General features: G+C 45.0%; 1 protein-coding gene across 1 annotated transcript in view; it reads left to right on the top strand.

Annotated features, from left to right (window-relative positions):
• Positions 1–20,978, top strand: part of ZNF541 (zinc finger protein 541) — a 1,260,340-nt gene that overhangs the window by 305,565 nt on the left and 933,797 nt on the right. The window contains exon 6 of the mRNA XM_086938682.1: positions 12,922–13,086. Within this exon, the coding sequence (XP_086794808.1) occupies positions 12,922–13,086 (165 nt within the window). The remainder of the gene's footprint in view (positions 1–12,921; positions 13,087–20,978) is intronic.

The following is a 20,978-nucleotide window of genomic DNA, read 5'->3' on the forward strand; positions in this document are numbered from 1 at the left end:
ATGGGTGACAAGGGGGCCTCCGACCACCAATCAAGGTGTAGGTCCGCAGAGGCACGTCCCGCCCCGTCACACAACTCTATATAGGAAACCCACAGCTGGGAATAGCATATTGCATGCAAGAAGTAGCCATCCTCCCAGCTTAGTTCGCAGTATACCATATGGAGAACTATTGAGATTAGGACGGAACTGCTCACAAGTGTGTGACTTCTCTCAGGCAGCTAGAGAATCTATTGAAAGGTTTAAAATCAGAGGCTATGATAGTGCCCTTCTAGAGAAAACATACAGTAAAGTGCTCAAAATTCCTAGAAGCACGCTGTTATTACCAAGAGAGAAAACCAGTGAACTAACTCAAACAACTAATAAATTCCGAATGATAACCAATTAATCTGATGATGCCAATTACCTAAGAAATACTCTAACCAGGAATTGGCATATACTGCAAACAGATCCTATGGATGTCCCAGAACGTCCATTGATTACATTCCGCAAACTAAAATCCATTAAGGATAAAATAGTACAAAGCCATCTCATGCCACCAAAACCCAAAAGTAGCGGTACCCTGAAAGAAATGAGGGTTTTTTTCCCCTGCGGGAAATGCAAAGCGTGTGAAAATAGTAGGAGAGTACCCAGGTTTCAAGTCTTTATTTCGATTTTTGACAAATCATAAAAGACACATTATAATACATTAATAAAACAAACAATAAGTTTAAAAAACTTTTGCAAAGAAAGAAGTGCAAAACGTTAGTGGGCAAAGACTATGTACATTTAAAACAAACCATCTAAACCATACAATAATAACCTTAAGTAAGTTGATTTTAGAGGAATTAAAAAAGTATTAAACATCTAGGAAGAGAAACCTGATTTAAAAACATGATGTTTTAGTGATACATTTCGAATCATGTCGATCAATAGGAAACCATTTCGTGCTTAAAGTGCAGAAGGTGCAGATAATAGAAAACAGATGTTTTAAGCAATAAACAGAATATGTCACTTTATGAAGCACTTTGTGCGGGCTCTGGCAACTTTGACATATGTTTTAACCTTATAAGCCAGGCCCAACCCAAAAATGTAGCTAAACTCACTACAAAGACCTCAGAGGTATTAGTCTTTAGCGCCCAGATAGCTTCGCCAGATGTTCTAAATGGTAAGCGTTGGAACAGTGGTTTTAACCATTTCTTTCGAGGCACTGAATAACTGGGGCAAGCAAAAAGGAAATGACCCTCTGATTCTTTCTGTCCCGGACAGCCTTTACAGAAAATCGATACCCCTGTAGACCATTTGTTTACAAAAGTATTCAAAGGCAAAGCACCCACTCTAAACTGATGGTACAATTTCTTGTCCAGCGGTTTGGTTATAACGTCCCAATAGGGCTCATGGGACAGATCTAGCTTGAATGTTAGAAACCTGCCCGTGAGACTGACATTGCTGGAAAGTGAGACTCGATTTAGACGAGTCGAGGCCCAATACATGGTTTTGAACTCTTGTTTAGAGGGGAAGGCATTATATAAAGGGGATATCCAAAGCTGTTCTAAGCCCATGTCAATGAGTATGGTTTTTACAGCTTGGAGCCATGGGATTTTTCCAGATCCACTGATTGACCTGACTTCTGCTAGTTCCTTTGCGAAAAGAGACAGGTCAGGAGAGGTCCATATTCGCCTCCAGAGGGCTACCAACCTGTATCTAGCCATCTCATTGATCGGAGGGCACCCCAAATCCAGACAAAGGGGGATTGAAGGAGTCGACTGTGGTAGGCCTACTAGGTTCCGCAGGAACTTACATTGGGTTTTAAAGAGGTTAAGGAGATCCATATAGCCCCAAAGATCTGCGCCATATAGAATAGCAGTAGTAATTTTGGCGTCATAGATCTTGAGAGCTGGGAGAACCCGCTTGGTAATGGATCTCTTTTGCTCTTTTATGAGACAGCCCATTAACCGTGCAAGCTTGAGATGTTGGGTGTTAATTTGGTCTTTCCATCTCAAGCGGCTGTCAAGGGTGACCCCCAGGTAGGTCATGGTCTCGACTTGCTCGAGATTAACTCCATTTAACCTCACGGAGCTCCGGACAGGATGGTTTCTAGAAAAAACCATGAACTTTGTTTTCCCCACATTCACCGCAAGGTTATTAATGGCACAAAACTCCTCAAAGCGGTCCAAAGCCCGCTGCAGCCCGCTGCGTGTTCTAGAGAGGAGTAAGGTGTCATCGGCGAAGATGAGCAGTGGGAATCTCGTCCCAGCCAACATTGGGGCATCAGTGGGGGTGTCCATAAAAAATTTCACCACTTGGTCGATGAATAAGAGGAAGAGTGTTGGTGCCAGGACGCACCCCTGACGGACACCTCTGGTTACGGGAAATGTTTCCGTCACTTGTCCCTGGCCTCCCCACCTCACCCTCGCATAATTATCCTCATGGAATTTAATTATGAGGTCAAGTAGTTCTGGTGGACATCCTAAGTTTTCCATCACTCCCCACAGTTTGTCCCTTGGCACTAGATCGAAGGCGGATTTTAGGTCAATGAATGCAGCAAAGATGGTACCGCCGCCAAGCAAGACCACTTTCCAATAGATCAGGCAGAGTCTAAACACCTGATCTATGGTGCTTATTCCTGATCTAAAGCCCGCCTGCATGGGAGATAGTATGTCCCCTGTCTCAATCCAGCCCTGGACCCGTCCCAAGACCATACGTGCGATAATTTTTTGTATGGAATCAATGAGACTAATAGGGCGGTAATTCCCTGGCTTGGACCTATCGCCTTTTTTAAATATTGGAATTATCTCCGCTCCCTTCCATGATTTTGGGATCGTGGCTCCTTTAGCTAATGAATTAGCGATCATGGTTATGTAAGGAAGCCACAAGGCTGGATTAGATTTAAATAAGTCCGCTGGTATGAGATCCATGCCCGGAGCTTTCCCTCGCAGGGTCAAGCCCAAGGCCAGCTCGGCCTCTGATACTGAGAAAATGAGTTTCTCCCCGTGGGTGTGTAACGGGGGTGACCTGCCCGAGGATTTTAAGGCTTTTGGGTCATCGGCTCCGAATTGGGCAGAATAGAATGTTACCCACTCATCTAGGGGTACATGGTTAGCAGGGGTACTCGAGTCCGGATCCTTCCCCCACTTGACTAGATCCCAAAACTTTTTCTGATTGTTTGAGGTGGAGGCATCCAAGAGATCTGACCAAAACCTGTCCTCCCACTCCCGTTTGGATTCCCACTGGGTTTTTCTATAATGGAGCCTAGCCGCTTTGACTGCGACCATGTCTGTGATTTAATAGTTTTAATAAGATCAGAATGGGCCTCCCTACATTTTTTGTTATACCATTTCTGGGGAAGGGAGTTAGCTTTGGTGGAAACACTCCGGCAAGGGAGGGAAAGTAGGGACTTTAGGTGGTCAAAGCAACTAATGTGGAGATTAATAACATTGTTTGCCAAGCCCGGACTTCCCCCCAGCAGATCAATTTTTAACATGTCATTGTACACATTATTAGCCATTGTGTTAACATTGGCCCATAAGGATTTATCCTCCATAATCCGGGACCATTTCAACCTCCTCCTGTCATTGGTTAACAAAACATCCCCTGTTTGTGAGGTGGTGGGCTCCTCTAGTCTCTTTAAATCTGGTAGTTTCAATGTTAATAACAGCGGATTATGGTCACTTTCCGGGCGCTGTATTACTACCATGTATTCTAGTGAGGACCAATATTCCAGTTTTAACAAGACATAGTCAATGCGGCTCCGCCTTAGGCCATTATCGAAAGTACAATTGGCTTCTTTATCCGAACTTGTTTGGCCATTACAAGCTCGGAATCCCCTGTTTAGGCAAAGTGCCATCCAGTTCACTGCTGCCTCAGTTGCTTTAGCCATTTTATCAACTATTAAATCAGGGATGTCCCAAGCAGCATCCTCAGCCGAGCTCCAACTGTCCCCCATATCAAACAATGGCTCTATGGTGCAATTTAAGTCTCCAGCTAAGATGGTGACATTCCCACTGCCCATTTCAACAAGTTTGTGGTCGATAACGTTCAGCAATGGCGGACTACGACCACCAGGCATGCCTCTGGCATATATGTTGAAGATGTACAGATCCCGTTGATTAGCCTTACTCAGTTTGATTGAAAGAAGATCCGGGTGCTGAACAGGTAGTTCTGTTGGGTAAAGACCCAATGACTGCTTCACCCAAATCATTAAGCCACCTGAGGCACGTCCTTTGCCCCCTTTAATCGCAGGTTTAAAGAAATTGGCATAGCCCAACTTAAAGACTGGTTCAGTTGCCCAGGTTTCTTGGAGCAAAATAATGTCATATTTGTCCACAAATTCCAGCCAATCTGCAGAAGACAAGCGGGCCTTAATTCCTGCGATATTCCAAGATAAGATTTTCAGGTTGTCAGAGATTGGAACCACAGGGGGAAGTTGCAAAGGTAAGGCTAGAATAGGTGCCTGATTATGCCCCCTATCCTTCTTATTCTCCTTGAGCTTGGCATTAGCCATGGAATCAACATTTATCCTAGCCTCTTGATCATCTCTGGGTGCGGGTAGATTAGACGCCCTAGTCTCTAGGCCTCCCCCAACTGCATCTAAATTATCGATTGGATGCGGGGTCTCCATGCTACACCCTATTGGCTCGTGGCCAGCTACTTTAGCAGGGGAAGACTCACTAGATGTTGTGTGAAGTCAATCTATGGCCTCGAGGTCGGAGAGGGGGCCAAAGTGGTTAAAGAGGAATGGGCGTTGACGGTCAAGAGGGGTTAGTGCCAAGGGGTGTCTTATGGCTGGGGCCTGACGGAGGGTGGGGTATGGTTGGATGGGTCTTTGCCTATGAGGGTAAAAGTACGATAGGCCCAAAGTTTGTACATCCCCCTGTCTAGCAAATCTGGCTTCTCTTCGGATGGTATCTACCACCCATGGGTCCTTAAACGAGATCAAGATGCAATCTCCCTCCAAGTCCTTGGTCCCATGACCCACCCAATCCACTCTTCTTACAAATAATATCTCAGTAGGAGAGGAGGGGGGGATAAAGGTTGGTTTTTATTTAACCAGAAGATTACTTTGTTACGGAGATCCCCATATGACTCCTTACTGCCAGGTTTTAGTGGGGCAACACCTGTCACGACTATTGTGTGTTGAGTTGCTTCGACCGGTAGATCAGCGCGAGGGGTGGTAAATCTTCTGTGACTCCCCTCCCTATGGTTAGTGTTAATGCGTTGGCCAGCAGTATCTCTATGTGGACGGGGGGGGCAGGATTTATTTTAATTTGTTGGGGTGGTCCCGTACTTTGATGCCCACAGGAGTTGTGTTTGTCCGTGATCTTTGTCTTGGATGCCTGTGTTAAAGTACTCGTGGCTGGTTTAGAGGATGTGGCTTTTTGCTTCTCCCCCCCCTGTGAGCGTGTTGGTAATTGGCCCTGAAGTTTTGTTATGGGCTGTGTTGCTCATTGCCAAATTATTACTAACTAGGTTTTTTGGGGCTGTTTGTGTTTTGCTAATTCCTATAGGACTAGTACCGGATAGTTTTTGTAGCATAGCATGGTTTGAGTTAATTATAGCCTCCATGCTGTCAATTTTTGAGGTCATTAGCCTTGCCCGCTCCAAAACAGGTAGTAATAAAGTTTTGAACATGGCCTCCATTTTTACTAACAGTATTTCGTCGCTGTTAAGGCACAAAGGGCAAGTGTTTGAAGAGCCCAATGTAGTGAGGGAAGGGCACAACATATTAGAAAACACAGAGGGATTTTGTGAGTCAGTAGGATGCTCAGAGCCCTGGCTCCCTTTGTCTGAGGCATCGTTTATTTTTGGGATCTTTCGCTCTCTCCCCCCCGACAGTCTAGAATCGTGCTTACTCTTTTTGTTATTAAGGTCAGTATTTATATTTGGAGAATCTGTAGTTTCAGCAGTGTTAAAGACATTAAGGGGAAGGTATCCAGATATCTGGCTAGGTTCGAGCCCCCCGCTAGTCTGTAAATCGCCCCCCTGGCTAGCTTGTGAGTAATCTGTACTGTACCCATCTACCTCCAGGATAGGGACAGTTGGACTCACCCCCACGCTTTCTAGATGGACGATCGCGTCCGTAGAAGAGGTTTGAACACAATTATAAGCGGCATGTGGTACAGGGCTGGTAATGGTGGCTAATCCCCCCAGCGAAGAGCGCTTTCCGCTGATAAGGTCAAGGGAGAGTCTTTTTTCGACCATGGCAATTTCCTTCTCCAATATCCCCGTGGCCCGTGTGATAAAGGCGTCAAGGGGGCCAGATACGACTCCCTTGGTGGTATGGATTTGGACTGTTCGTTCTTTACCTGACCTTAAGGGCATTATAAGATGTAGGTAGGATGAAAGATCTCACAGTTATTTTTAATCCGTCCTTGCAAAACCAGAAGGCAAAGGTTAGTATGGTAAGGGCCGCCGCCTACCTTAGGTGCCTCCAAACGGCCAGGGGGGGTGGGCCCGGGCCGGACTCTGCCGGCCTCAAACGGCCCGATCTTTGCCCGGTCTTCGCCCCGGTCGCTCCCGCGACGCGGATGTTCCCACCTATGAAATAGGGCAGGGCAGGGGGCGTTGCCGGCAGGGAGAGCGGCCACAGGTGTAGCACGCAGGGACTCCTGGGCAATGGAGTCCCTGCTAGGCTGCTCGCAGCCCTGCCGGTGAAGAAATAGGTTTTTAGATGTAAGGCTCCCCACCAGCGCCACACAGGGAGTCCACGGGCGCAGCGGGACCCACGCAGCGGGTCCGGCAAGTCGCTGGAAGATCCGAAGCAAAGATCCGGTGACAGGCAAAGAGTCTCGTCAGCCTCCCGCAGTACACAGCAAATCCGAAGAGGTTTCCCGCTTGACAGAGGAAACACTGCACTTTAAATCTGCAGTCAGGGGGCGTTGCCGGCAGGGAGAGCGGCCACAGGTGTAGCACGCAGGGACTCCTGGGCAATGGAGTCCCTGCTAGGCTGCTTGCAGCCCTGCCGGTGAAGAAATAGGTTTTTAGATGTAAGGCTCCCCACCAGCGCCACACAGGGAGTCCACGGCCGCAGCGGGACCCTCGCAGCGGGTCCGGCAAGTCGCTGGAAGATCCGAAGCAAAGATCCGGGGACAGGCAAAGAGTCTCGTCAGCCTCCCGCAGTACACAGCAAATCCGAAGAGTACTCACCTATAGGGTGCCGGGCCTACCAAGTGGTAGAGAAATCAACAAGTTTATCACATGCTCGACCCAATTTGTTGTATATTGCTTGACATGCCCATGCGGCCTCAAATATATAGGCAGCACAATCAAGAGCGTAAAATTGCGGATTTTGGAACATCAACAGGCGATTACAAATAAAGATGTGACATATCCTGTGGCCCGCCATTTTGCCAAAGTACATCAAAGTAATAGGGATCTATTACAATATTGGGGGCTAGATCACGTTCCAACACAACCCAGAGGTGGGGATAGGCTTCTGAAGCTGCGAAAACTTGAGTCACGCTACATTATTGATCTAGAAACCTAGACCCCACAAGGTATGAACAGTGGGGAGGAATTAACATTACATTTGGGTAAATAATGGACAGATGAGTTAAAATGAATTGAGGATATTGACCTGTACATTGTATCCATTGCTTTCTTTTCTTTTCTTTACTTTGCTTTATGACAATTATTGCTGATTCTAATTTTTATCGTTGAGGTGAATGAGATTATATAGATATGATGATAATTACCTCTGATAATCCTGCTATGAATTGAAATGATAATGTTTCTGTCCTGAGTAATTACATAAAGGGTCTTAGAGTGTTATATCATGCAAATTGACAGCTGGTGTTATGCCTATACACAGTTTTATTGTAGAAATGAATACCGGCTCAGGGTGGCCAAAATGCTGATACACAGCTTTACTGTTGTTATTGGAGGTTTTTGCGCTGTATGTAAAGTGCGTCCCAATATGTTGATGTCTGTATGTCACAGTACTATCATGGCCGCCCGATTTGCATGTGAAACTAGAGTGTATGAGTCGTCATCGCTTTCAATGTGGAAGTCGCAATGACGTACTCAAATACAGCCACCTCACTACACGCGATGTTGAAACACTGACGAAGGACTAGGTGTCCGAAACGCGTCGGTGCACACTTTGCTGTTGCTGGAATAAACAACTTTGACCGCTATACCACGGAGTGCTTTTTGCTTTGTTTATGGAGGGGAAACGAAGTTCCGAGCCTGAATATTAACACGCGGTACCGGCGTGCTGAAGCACCCGCCCACGAGTGCCCTGGGATTTTTTGGTACAAACTGGAGCTTGGATATATATATACATATTACCTACTGGCGGCCATAGAGACATTCCTTAAAATGTCTGGATTTCTTGTTCCCAATTTTTTTGAAAAGGAGCAAATGGGGGTTGTACTCTTTTCAAGCATGATCCCGTGGTTTGCCACCATATATGTCCAGGACGCTTGATAGTCAAAAGTCACCACTAGACAGGAAAATATCTCTGTCTGCACCACTTTACAATTAGGAATAAAAAAGATGGGGGGGGGGTCAGCTTTTTCCCTGCAATTAAAACAAATGACTTGGATTTGTTTGTTTGGGGATCCAAACGTTTCATAAATTCTACATAGAGATTTGTCAGTTTCTGCAGCGACCTCCCTGTGCGCGCAATTAAAACTGCAACATCTGCATACAATAAAATTTGGATGCACATCTTATTTATTCTGGATACATCTATGGCTGATTCGAGCAGTCGTGAGTCCACCCCATTTGTATTGAGCGAAAACAGAAAAGGTGCAAGAACACACCCTTGTCGAACGCCTCTAGTAACTGGGAACCATCTAGTGCACTCACCCTGTTTGCCATACCTTACACATGCTTTGTTCCTCGAATACAATTGTCTTATGAAGGTGATATTTTCAAGGTCTACCCCCATTTGCCTCATGATCTTCCATAAATGGAAATGGGATACACTGTCAAGAGCTGTGCTAAGGTCCATAAAGGCCAGATATAGGTTGCCTTGCTTAGCGTGGGTGTACTTAGTTATGAGTAAACTCAAGTTCAGATACTGATCTTGGGTGCCTCTTCTTTTTCTAAAGCCATATTGTGCCGGGATCAGAATATTGTTTGGCAGAGCCCATGTCTCCAATTTATTTAATGCACTCTTCCCATAAGTTTAGCCGTGCTATCAAGGAGGGAAATTGGCCTATAGTTTCTGGGGACTAGTTTATCCCCTTTTTTGTGAATTAAAACTGCTTCATGCCAAGATGTTGGCGGTCCCTCTTTGGCTATTACATTGAACATTTTTGTAAGTAGGGGTCCCCACAGATCAGAGCGAGCTGTGAAGAAATCTATTGGGGTGCCATCTGTACCCGGTGCCTTATTGCTGGAGGATTGTGCCAAGGCTGCACCTATCTCCATAAGATTAAAAGTGAGCTCAATATTAGATGGGGGGGGGGGGGGGCAGGCGCCTCATCGGCCGCTCCGTTACCCTCTCCCAAACCATTCAAATTTTTACAAAAATGTTCCACCCATGAGTCCTCATCCACATGTGTGTCCAAGTTATGATCAGAATTCGAGTTTCGAAATTGTGCATTGATCGTTGACCAAAAGTCCCTTGCATTGTTTGTAACTGAGGCTTTCAGTAATTTTCCCCAAGTTTCTTCTTTTAATATCTTTACTCTGTCTTTGTCAGGCCTGTTTCACAAGGGTGAGATTTCTTGGTACACTCTTGAGTAATCGATGTAGGTGGGAAAGTGCTTTAGTACAATTATGATGAAACCATTTCAATCCTATGGATTTGTGAGAGCCCCACTCTTAAAAAGGTTCTTTTTAAGCTCTTGCAAAATAGCCTCAAATGCCTCAATAATAGCCTGGGGTCCTGAATCGGATCTAAACATATTTCTATTTCCTTCATTCTGCTAGACACAACCTGGGGAATAAGAATAGCCTGGTCAATGCCCTCCTATTTAAGAGTTATCCCATTCTTCTTAGCTATAGTGGGTTTTATGTGAGAAAAGTTAGGGCCATGAATATCTAACCATTTCATAACCCAAGTTACAGCCGCATAATCACTATAACAAAGAAATTCAACATTTCCTTTACTAAACGCTCCTCCCAACATAGTAGAAGCTATTATAAAATCGATTGATCTGTATGGGGTAGAGCGAAAGGTTTCAAGCAGGGAACCAGTAGATTCCGACGTGGGGTTCATGATCTCCAGGTCTTTGGTGATAATTATTTAGGGCGTTGCCATATTGGTTATGGTAAAAGTGTATAATACCCCCTCCATCCTTGTCTTGTAGACCACACACAGGTTGAGGTGAGAGGACAGGGGTGTACATTAAAATCGCCCAACCACAATACTGTTGGATCTTTTTTACAAAAACCAATTAACTTATTCATATTTTCCTCCACTAATGCAACAACTTTGTACATATCACCCCCAAATAATTATTATAGAAATGAATCAATAATATGGTGTCACCTTCTGGACCCTTAAGTTGTAACATGTTAAAATATTGACATTCATTAAAAAATGATAAAACTTGAAATTGCAGGGTGTTACAATCCCACCCCTCGCCCTTCCAGCAGGTGAGGGAATTGCAGGAGTAAAATATGACCTATAGTCATCTATATTAACAGGACCTACTGCCCAGGTATTTGTCAATTTTGTTTGAGCTGGATCTATTGGCGGAATACAAACAGAATATGATTTGCCTTTTAACTGGTTACAAGATATTAAGAACGTAACCTCTGTTAACAAAAAAGATATACCTATTATGTTAAAACGAGGATCTAACCAAATTTACAAAAAGAGTGTGTGTAGGTTTACTGATGTGGAGAATAATTTTAATAGAGATTTTAAGGAAAGAGTAAAAATTTGTGAATTGAGAGAGGCTCAATTACAAGAAGAAGTTTCGAAGATATTTAGAAATTCAAAGATACAGCTTTTATTTACAATTAATCAAGAGAATAAAGGAGTTATTTGTATTATGCATGAGAAACATGATGAATGATAAACTTCTGAAATGATTGTAATGAGTGATTGTATCTATAATGATATTGTTAGGAGGGGTTATATATTTGATAATTGTCCAATAACATTGGTAAATGATTTGCATGGATGGCTGAATGGATTGGAGATTTAAGTGGTGATATATTAAGGAAGATGCTAACCCCTATTATTATGAATATTCTCAGTTTAATTGGTATATTTCTTCTACTGAAACTTATTGAAGTTATTTGTCCGAGAGATACATTGAAATGTGATTGGAAAAGAAGACGATGACCAGATAAAGACAAAGAGTAGATATTGAACTTGATTAAATCAAATCGAAAATGTATGATGGACTAAAAGCCTTTGAGAAGATGAAGTTGAAGAAACTAAAATTGATCATAAGAAGGTGGATTATTATATTAGATTCATTAATTAAAATAATGCTTATTCATATGTGCTAAAGTTAGCATAACCTGGTCTCAAGTTGCGATAACCAGGCCTACACTGTCTGTAGATACATGCACTTTTGCAGTTACAAAACTAATTTCGGTTTTATTCTTCGAGATTAAGGGCCTGCTGGAGTCTTTTTTCATTAACAGAAAATAGTTGAAATTGGATTCTTTTTGTGGTGCAGTTTCTCATATTGTATCTAACTTGTTTTTCGAAGAAAGTCCTACCAAATATGTTTTTGAAATGTTATAATAATAAGTGCTGTTGCTTCCTGCAGCGACAACTATGTGTTTATTCATTTTTAATGGTTTATTGTTCACTGTCATTTCCCATGAATGTAAAGTAAAGGGGCTCATTATTATTTTATATCTTAGGTGGGCTCAAACGTGGCCTAATGTATGTAACATACTTTCTGCAATGTTGATTGGTTTATCTCATGTAACTTTATTAGTTGAACCCTATGATGTCACTTCAAACCATGCTGAGAGCAGGATGTCCTACTCCTCCGAACCTATAAAATATACCTTTCCTGGGATGTATGCCAGACCTTTTGCTCGATTCTAAGAATGCAGAGTCTATGACAGCCTGTTATTTTTTTTAATGCTCATAGCTTTTTCCGCACTCTCCCTATGCAGACATCATGTTGAATCTCTTGCTGACTTTGCACTTAGATGTTTTGCGGACCTTTTGCTTGCTTCTAAGAAGGCAGGTTTTATAACAGTCTGTTTATCTGATTTAGACCTAGACCTCTCCTTCCTTTCCTTCCTTTCATACTGGTCAGTCCCTCTGTTGGATTTTATTTGACTTTATACTTACATAGACTCTTCTTCTGTTTTGTGAGCTATATTGATACTGATTTAAACTGACAAACGACCTTTTTCCTTATCTGTAATGATTACTAAATTATTATTAAACACTTATGGTTTTGACTTAAAACATTTTCATGCAAATGTGTTCTTTATTCGCCTTGGGTCATCTTCCTTTTTGACTCACATGGCCTTGTTGTCACCCCGGGGGGTCGCTATACTATTGTCACCCCAAGTTGGAAACCAAGCACACATCGACAGCACTTGTTTCTAAAGGTAGCGATGTCAGAGCAGTCCAAGTCTCCCTCAGTGAGGTGAAGCGAGATGGAACTTCAGAGCTCTTAACACACATAATAACACCCAATAACTAATTCCACTGACAGTGCTTTTACTTTGAAAAAGGATAACTAATGCACACAAAAGTAAAGACTACGCAGAGCATCAAAGTATATACACCAAATTAATTTAGAAAGATACTATACCAAGTAGTAATCAGATTAATACTGGGCACACAGATTTTAAGTAATTTTGTTCTTTGACATTTAGCTTTTAAAGAAATGAGCACATAACTCTGCAATTATGTTACATATACCTTGCATGGACTTTCTGACCAAAAATGACTTTTAAAGGATACTGTATTTGAAGCTTAGCGTGTAGAGGTTTATATTTTAGCGAAAGACTTAACAACAATATTTCCTAATAGGTGTCTTTGATTTTGGTTTGCCTCTTTAGCTGTGCAGTGCAGACAGGTTGAGTACACAAAGTGTACAGATGCTGCAGGAGGCTGAATTGATTTCTCCGGGAAGCATACAACCGTTGGAAAATCCATTGGTGGCACCTTTGTTAATGCCTGTTTCTGTTCCTGTGACAGAAACAAACGCAGAGAAAGAGAACAAGGTGAGCAAAATGAACCAGCACCGTTTTAACAGTTTATACATTTGAAAAACTCAGTGCTATAGGATTGGTGTCCTGTCAATGAAATATGTGAGAGAGAGTTGAGAAGTGAGAATTACGTTTTAGTCAATCTTTATAATGACCTAGAAAAAGGAGGTGGGGTTGTGGTCTAGGAGGGGACCCTTAATAGAGTGCTCGCCAGAGCTCCCGAGCTGGGGCTCCTGTCTGTCAGGTTCTGCTGGCTAACTGCAAGAGACCGCTGGATACCGGAGTCGCCGTGAATTGGGCTGAGTCGGCTGTTGCTGCGAGGAAAATACTTGGAGTATTTAAGTAAGCTGCACTGTGGCATGAGCAGAGATCGGATCTGCTCTCGGAGGGCACCGGCTGATGAGACTGGGGGGATTCGCCTCTCCTAAAGCGTGTCCCTGGCTCCGCTACCTATTCTAAGCCGGAGTATACTACTCGTACCTTCCATCCTTTCCTACAATGGCCACCCTCTGACCTACGTAAACTTGCTTTCATATCCTTTGCATCGTTTGTCCGGTGGACGGGTAGGCTACCTGTGGCTAGCTTGTGAACTGCCCTCTCCTTTTTGCTGATGTGTACCACTCAGCCACTGTATCTTGTTTATTTATTTGTTTATGGTGATGTTCTGTTATTGTTGTAAAGATTTTGTTCTGTTGCTGTTGTTTCCTACCTCATTTATTATCCCAGCGTGTGCACAATTCCCCTTGACAGATTTGGCATGAGTGCCGAGAGCCCTCAGTGGGGCAATAGTAATGTTGTCAAGAAGAGGACTGGCCCACCAATCACCACCGCTACTTTACCCTCACTCTTAAAAGATGCACCAACTTAATATAGTCTCTTTGAAACATTACAATGGAAATCACTTTTGAAATGGCTTCACATTAAAGAGATAGATATTGCTGTGATTGAAGAGACACACTATCTTGCCTGACACTAAGAGGCTTCACTCATACTGGTTCCTGCTCCAATTTCAAGCGAGCCACTCTACCATGATCACAGAAGTGGCTGTCAAGTGGGACCTGCCCTAGGTATAACCATTGATCAGACATACACAGACAGAGATGGTAGGCAATGGGGTTGAGAGTCTGTTTAGGCACATATTCGATTACACTTAACTCTTTATATGGCCGTAACGACAATAAGGAGGAGTTTTCCAGCTCACTGCTTATATTGATAGCATACTTCACCTGGGCTGATCCGATTATTGGGGAAAATTTCAACACAGCCCTGAATTCCCAATTGATCGCTTAGTAATGCACTACAATACACACACCCTTTCTCCCTAACAGACCCAGGGGTTACTCGACTTAAATTTGATAGATATTTCGAGGGAAATATCCTGATCTCTTTAGCCACTAAGCATAACGACCTCTATAGACTATAGGCACCCAGATTCTGTCAGACCATGACCCAGCGTCTCTAGTAATCGACGTGGGCGCTCTTCCCGAGCACATTTCCATACATGTTATATTCACAAGATCGTCTTTCTGGATCTGGCACTGCGGGACTCGGTACGGGAATCTGTAGAACATTAATATAGTCTTATAGCCTGCCGTAGAAGACTATACCGACCATTAAAGGCCCGCTCCAGCGTTAATAGCCCAAGTCGAAGGAAGGACCCGCCCTGGCATTAAGGCTGGACTATTCCAATTGGGCGCAGGGTCAAGACTGATTTGCATATGGCTGGGTTTAAACTGGAATGGCATGGTGAGCAAAAACACAATGGATTTAGGACCAGATCTCTGTATTGGGGTGAATGTATGACATTGTTCTACAATCCATCCATCAGTTGTTCTTTTTGCATTTGTCTCCCCGAGTGGGACGGGTATTCCCAGACATGGGTCCCATGCTCTCCATGCCACTGGCCTCAATCTATCCTGGCTGGTGAGGGGTGAACCCTCAAAACCAGTCATAGGATGCTTGTTTCCAGTCCACGTAAGACCTGGCCTGGCAGTTCGGGCTGGACTGTTCCCATTGGGTGCAGGGTCTAAACTGATTTGAGTATGGCTGGGTTTAAACTGGAATGGCATGGTGAGCAAAACAACAATTGATGTAGGCCCAGATCTCTGTACTGGGGTGAATGTATGACATTGTTCCTACATTCTGTCCATCAATTGTTCTTTAAACATAGACGTTCCAGAGGAGATGCTCCAGTACTGGACTACATCTCTTAACAAGGGCTGACATGCATGAGCAACTCAGCTACGGGCTCCACTTTCGTATCAAAACTAGAAAAGAAATACATAGAACCTAAGTACCCACAAGTTCGTCTGCTAAACCAAGTCACACACAATGTGCCAGAGTTCCACCCAATTTGCAGATATTAGGGGTTGTGATCAGAGTGGGTGCAGCCTAGGTAATCAATATGTGTGACACAGGAGGCCAGGCTCAGTGTGCCAATCAGCCTGTCAATCCACATGTGTAAAGCATCAGGCGTAGAATAAAAGTTAATGCACCCAGGTAGTCTTATAGCTGCTGCACCACACGTCCAATAACTACCAACCCTGTAACCCGTTTTTGGGAGCCTGGGTGTTCAAGAAGGCAGTCATATGGGTCTTCAGAGGGAATGAGCGCTTCAGGCGACATCTAGCACACTATAAAAGTTTATGCCTAATACCCATGGGACTCCACCCCAATGCGACAGAACCCCAGAGTGCGCATGCAGTTATTGTATCTAGTCGTGTTGGGGGGGTATATGCTTCCCAGCAAGACATGTCGACCATCTATTGTGCACTTCACAAAAACATCGGCCCTCCGGGTCAGTGACCATCTCATCCGGATTAAATGACGTCCCTGGGTGCACCTGGATCAAAATCCCTTGGGCCTGGGAGAAGAAATCAGAGGTGAACATCTTACATGCCAGCAGCACTGTAACTTGGTCACCACAGTGCATGTCAAATGGGATTCTTGCAGTTTAGCGACATGGACTGAGTGGCGCTTAAGGTCTGAGTAAATGGCATATCTTCGTGCAGGGGTATGTATTCCGTGCACATTCCAAGTTATTACTTTAATAGATGACATGCGTTGATGTATGTTGGGGAAGGACAGGTATGGGCAATGGATATGAATCATCATGCATGAGTAGCGGCAATGGCTCACCAGCTGGAATGGCAAGAACAAGGAGACCAGGTAGCATTCGTAAAACTGAAATAAGAAAACTGAATAAGATAACAACAAAAGAACAATGAATGCTAGATGTGCCATACGCTAACTGAGTACCCACCCAAACCAATCTGAAGTGAACATTTAGGTACCAATTAAAAACGTTTTTCAAGGGAGACCAGCTCAGAAACAAAAGCCGGTTAATCCCCTTAGTGCGATCAAAGTTGGCTTCCTACATAAAGTAATGAGCTATTTCAGGCAGTTCAGCTGCGTCAATGTTCCCTGTGGGGGAAAGTAGGGAGGGAAGAGTTAGTACAAAGTATAAAGAGAAGGAGCATAGCAATTCAGTTTTCCATTTGGCTACAGAGCACAAGGGGTTAAGGCTGGTCCTGTGTAATCATGCTTCATGCTGCACGTGATGGGCGAACAATAGGTAAGGCAGAGGGTAGATCAAAAATGTCATTGATTGTGGAGTGTGGGCACAGAGTGGGCCCTGGAGGGCCAGGTGGCTACAGAACTCGTATCACAGGAGGATTGTGGTAAATCATCTGCAGAGCTCAAGTGTCTCATTTCTTCTGTGAGGGCAGTGGTCTGTTGCAACGCTCTGCGGCTTTCTGTAATGATCTGTCCCTGTTAGGCATAGACTTTGGGGTTGAAGGCAAGTGTGGCCAGAGTGGCGCAGGAGACCTCTAGTGCGCACCCTATATTCAATAGTGCCAGATCTCGACATGTCAGTGGCTTGAGCGCCGTAGAATCCTAGCAAGTGCCAGACCTCAGCAGGTGAATAAAAAATGCATGGTGCTGCATGCTACCACTCTGAGATGTGCTGGGAACAGTAGCAATTACGTTGCTTCACCCACAGAAAAGTGCTGCTGTGCCATTGAACTGTGATTGTGTAGTTGGGAAAGCTCATTATTTGTGCTTTGTCCACTTTTATCTCAGGAAGTTTCCTGGTCTCATGCAGGATGGAGTCTCAGTCACGGAAATGGAGTAACCAGAATACCACTGGTCGAAGATTGGCTCCAGGCGGGGACTTTTTTTTCGCTGGGACTCAGTACACCTGTTCAGTGGTGAAATATTGCGAGAAAGTGTGTGGGGAAGCAAATCCCACAGCCAACGCTCCAGGTGTTGTATAGCATCTCTGCCCTGCGTCCTCTCAGGGAGTTCCACAGTTCGAACATTTTTTCACTTCGATCTACCTTCAGCGTCTTCGTCCCTCCGCTCCAAGACATCAGTATGCTCCATCAGTGTCTGCATTGATGAATGTGCGAATTGAACTTATAAGTCAGCAATATTTTGTTCCACCGTGTCTACCCTGTACACAAGTTTTCGGTGATCAGCATGTAGCAGTGTGAAATCCATAGCCATGGTGGCTATTTGGGCTTCCAATGATGTGCGAGAGTGCTCAGTAGCCACCTAAATTGCCGCCTGCATAGTGTTCAGTTTGTTTTACAGCACTGCAGCGCGATCCATCCTCTGTGCGCAAGGGTAGAGTCTAAAGGTCAGTGAAGCGAGTTGAGTTTCCCCACCGAGGCCAGGGCTGTGGAGCGTTCAGGAGGGTCCAAGAAGGACAATAGCAGGAGTCCTCGCCGGGGGGCCAAGATGTGACCACAATGACTAGGATCCAGACTCTTCTCCCTCATGCTTCATCCAACTCCTGCAGCCGGATTGGCCATTCAATGATGCCTAGGAGACACAGCACCAGCCACAACAGTGCATACAAGTTCACATGTCTGGTACAGGAGCCTGGGCCGAAACCAACCCCGTGTCCCCATCTTGAGCCGTGGCAGCCACAGCAGCACACCAGCATCCCAAATGAGCACCCTTAGTCCACTATACTGAAGCCCCCCATTGAGCCCACTGTGAAACCAAATGTGATGCAGGAGCACTCTACACGGGCACTCCTCGCCTGCCAAAGGGTGTAAATATGTAGATCACTTCTCGACTCCCCCCCACCCACTCCAGTAGCCTCTGCTAGCACCACAGAGGGAGTGTCACCCCAGGCCCGATATGGCTCCAGGGCCTGCGGCAGCATTGGCAGTCAGGGAGGAAGCAAGCACGGATCCCCTCAGCAGCAGAGGCCTCCATGCCTCTACCCTCAATTCCACCAATATGCAGGCTGAGGAGCCAGGGCAGTGGTGCTGCAGGTATGTGCCAACACTGCTCACTGACTTCAGTTCTCTTCTTTCTGCACCTTCCGATCCATATCCGGAGCTCGCTTCCTAATTTTTTACCTCATCCCTGATGAGTTTTTATATCAAATGTTGCATCAGTGTGCAATGTAATTTGTCCCTACCTAAAACCACAGGGTTTAAGCCTTGTGGGGACTGTTACTAGCAGATATCGGTGACACAACTCCAGGGCCTGCCGGTTCTTTACCTGCATGAATCCCAAGAAGATCCTGGACTGCAAAGCCAAACTGTATGTCACTGAACACATGTAAGTTGCGCTCCCTGTCAAAGTCCAGTGCACGGGCCCCACATCCACTCTCAGCGCTGTCCTTGCAAGTTATCCTCCTTCAAAATGAAGTACTTACATACGTCCAAGAAAAAGAAAAGGAAGAATTAGAAGCTGGATTCCTCCTTGTCCCAGCACTGTCATCCTGAGGACATCCAGGGGCCTCTCGATCTTCGTCCTGATCCTCTCCCGAGGAACAGATCCCTCAATTGTCCCAATGTACTCTGTGTTTCAAGGTCTGTTGGCGGCAATGCAGCAGATTGAGATTTTCAGAGAAGCCATGGTGTGCATATTTAGCACCCTTCCAGCTCCCTCGTGCGTGCCTTGAGGCCCCAAGGAACCAAGGAGGCCTCCTTTCTGGTTCCATTGGCAGATCCATCCTCTGTGCCATCTCTGCCTTTTGTCCCCACTGCACACTAGACCCAGCTTTACTTCAGTTACCTTTATACTGCTCACACCGGTTTCTGCCATGTTGACTTTAGCCCAACTCCGCCAATGCAGGAGAAATGCCCGATTGTACTGTCCTAGTCCGAAATGAATCGGACTTGACCTCGACTGCAGCTGCATCATATGCCACAACCGATTCGGCCTAATTTGGACCGAAAAACACTTCCCGTATATCAGACCTCATCCACAAGCCCTTCACAACTTGTTTGGTTCAGTATCTGTCTGACCAAAGGTAACATAATCTTTGATCTGACAATAGAGATGATCACCAAAATGATGATGACATGAACTTGTCATGGATTTGTATGAGACTTGTGGTCTGTATTCCTGTCCTGACACTGGTTTGAGTTTTCCAATCCAGCCATTCAACTGAGGAAGCAGCTTCTTATGGTGTGGTCCTCCAGCATGTGACCAAAGGTCTGAGCCTACAACAAATAGAACAAATGTTGACCGGTGTTCTTCAGCCTGGATTGGCATCTACTGAGTCGCTTCTCCGTTTCACTCACTGACACATTGATGGGCCTCTTGGGCAAACCTGGCTTTTGCCCGCTGGCAAATAGGCAGGTGACCAGACTTTACAGGTGTGCTGCCCAGGAGACCTTTCCTTCCTGACCTTCAGGAAGGAAAGTTCTCCTGAGCAACACACCCGTAAAGCCTGGTTGTCCAGACTCCTTTCCTACGACTCCTACTGACAGAGAATCTAAACAAATGGAGGCACTAAAAACAAGTGTTTTCTGCCACCGACCTAGCCCTTATCTTGGTCAATGGATGCTATTCAAATGCTTTGTGGGATAAGGTCGGTGAGATTTTGCCGATGGTTCCAGAAGAGTTTTGTGCAAATGTAGTGCAGATGGTCAGGATGCAGCAGAGTATACCATTTGTTCTAGACTGCACACTACTGATTGCTTGGGCAGGGCTGTTGTTACCAGCGCCATGCATTGGCACAACACATTGACGAGATCCTTCTGCATTTTAGATGACAACCAAGAACTGTTAATGGCCATACCATTTGATGGCACTCATCTGTTCGGAGATAAGGAAGCAGGACCACAGCAATCAACAATACCAGTCTTCCCCTACCTCGATGACAGGCTGTTGATGGCGGGCTAGCCACAGTCTTTCGTAGACTACCACCAGGCGATGGTGAACCTTCTAGCATCTTTGGTATTCTTTTTTTATAAAAACTTTATTGTGCAAAACAACGTCATTACGGATATGGGCCTACAACCACAGGGGCCAGCCGCTAGTGCATGTAGATCAATTATGTAGCGTCAAAAAGCAGCGGCTGATCCCTAGAGGTCCAGCAGAAGTACAGGATACATGTTCGGCAACTCAGGAGGTATACAGGATACAAAATATTTTAAATTTTTTAGAAAGGAACTAAGAGAAAAACAAAAGAACAAAACTCAAGGCGAGAAACATTGTAGAAGATGTCGAGCTCAGGTGGGGGAGACCTACCATACCGGATAGAGAATCAGGAGGAATATAGAGATGACCGGTGGGGGGAGGCAGTGGGGAAGTCAGGACAATCAGCAAAAGAATACAGTAGTCAAGGAACTCAGAGGTCAGGGGGACAGGGAAATGTCCGGGATGTCTTCGGAGGGGGTCATACAGATGTTCCATCGGTATGCGTTCCACTGGCCCCAAAATTTACTCCACGCCCTAGGCTTGCCCCTAGCCAAATATACCGTCTTCTCTCTAAACATGCACTAATCCATGTTCTCCTTCCATACTGACACGGTGGGAGGCCGTTGGGAACCCCAAAGCTGCGCAATATCCCTTTTGGCAATCATGTTCCCAAGTGCCGTCCACCGGGCCTGGGCAACGTTGTAGTCATTCGGCTCCCACACATTCAACAAACA

Source organism: Lissotriton vulgaris, chromosome 9 (assembly GCF_964263255.1).
Source record: "Lissotriton vulgaris chromosome 9, aLisVul1.2, whole genome shotgun sequence".
NCBI classification, from domain to species: domain Eukaryota; kingdom Metazoa; phylum Chordata; class Amphibia; order Caudata; family Salamandridae; genus Lissotriton; species Lissotriton vulgaris.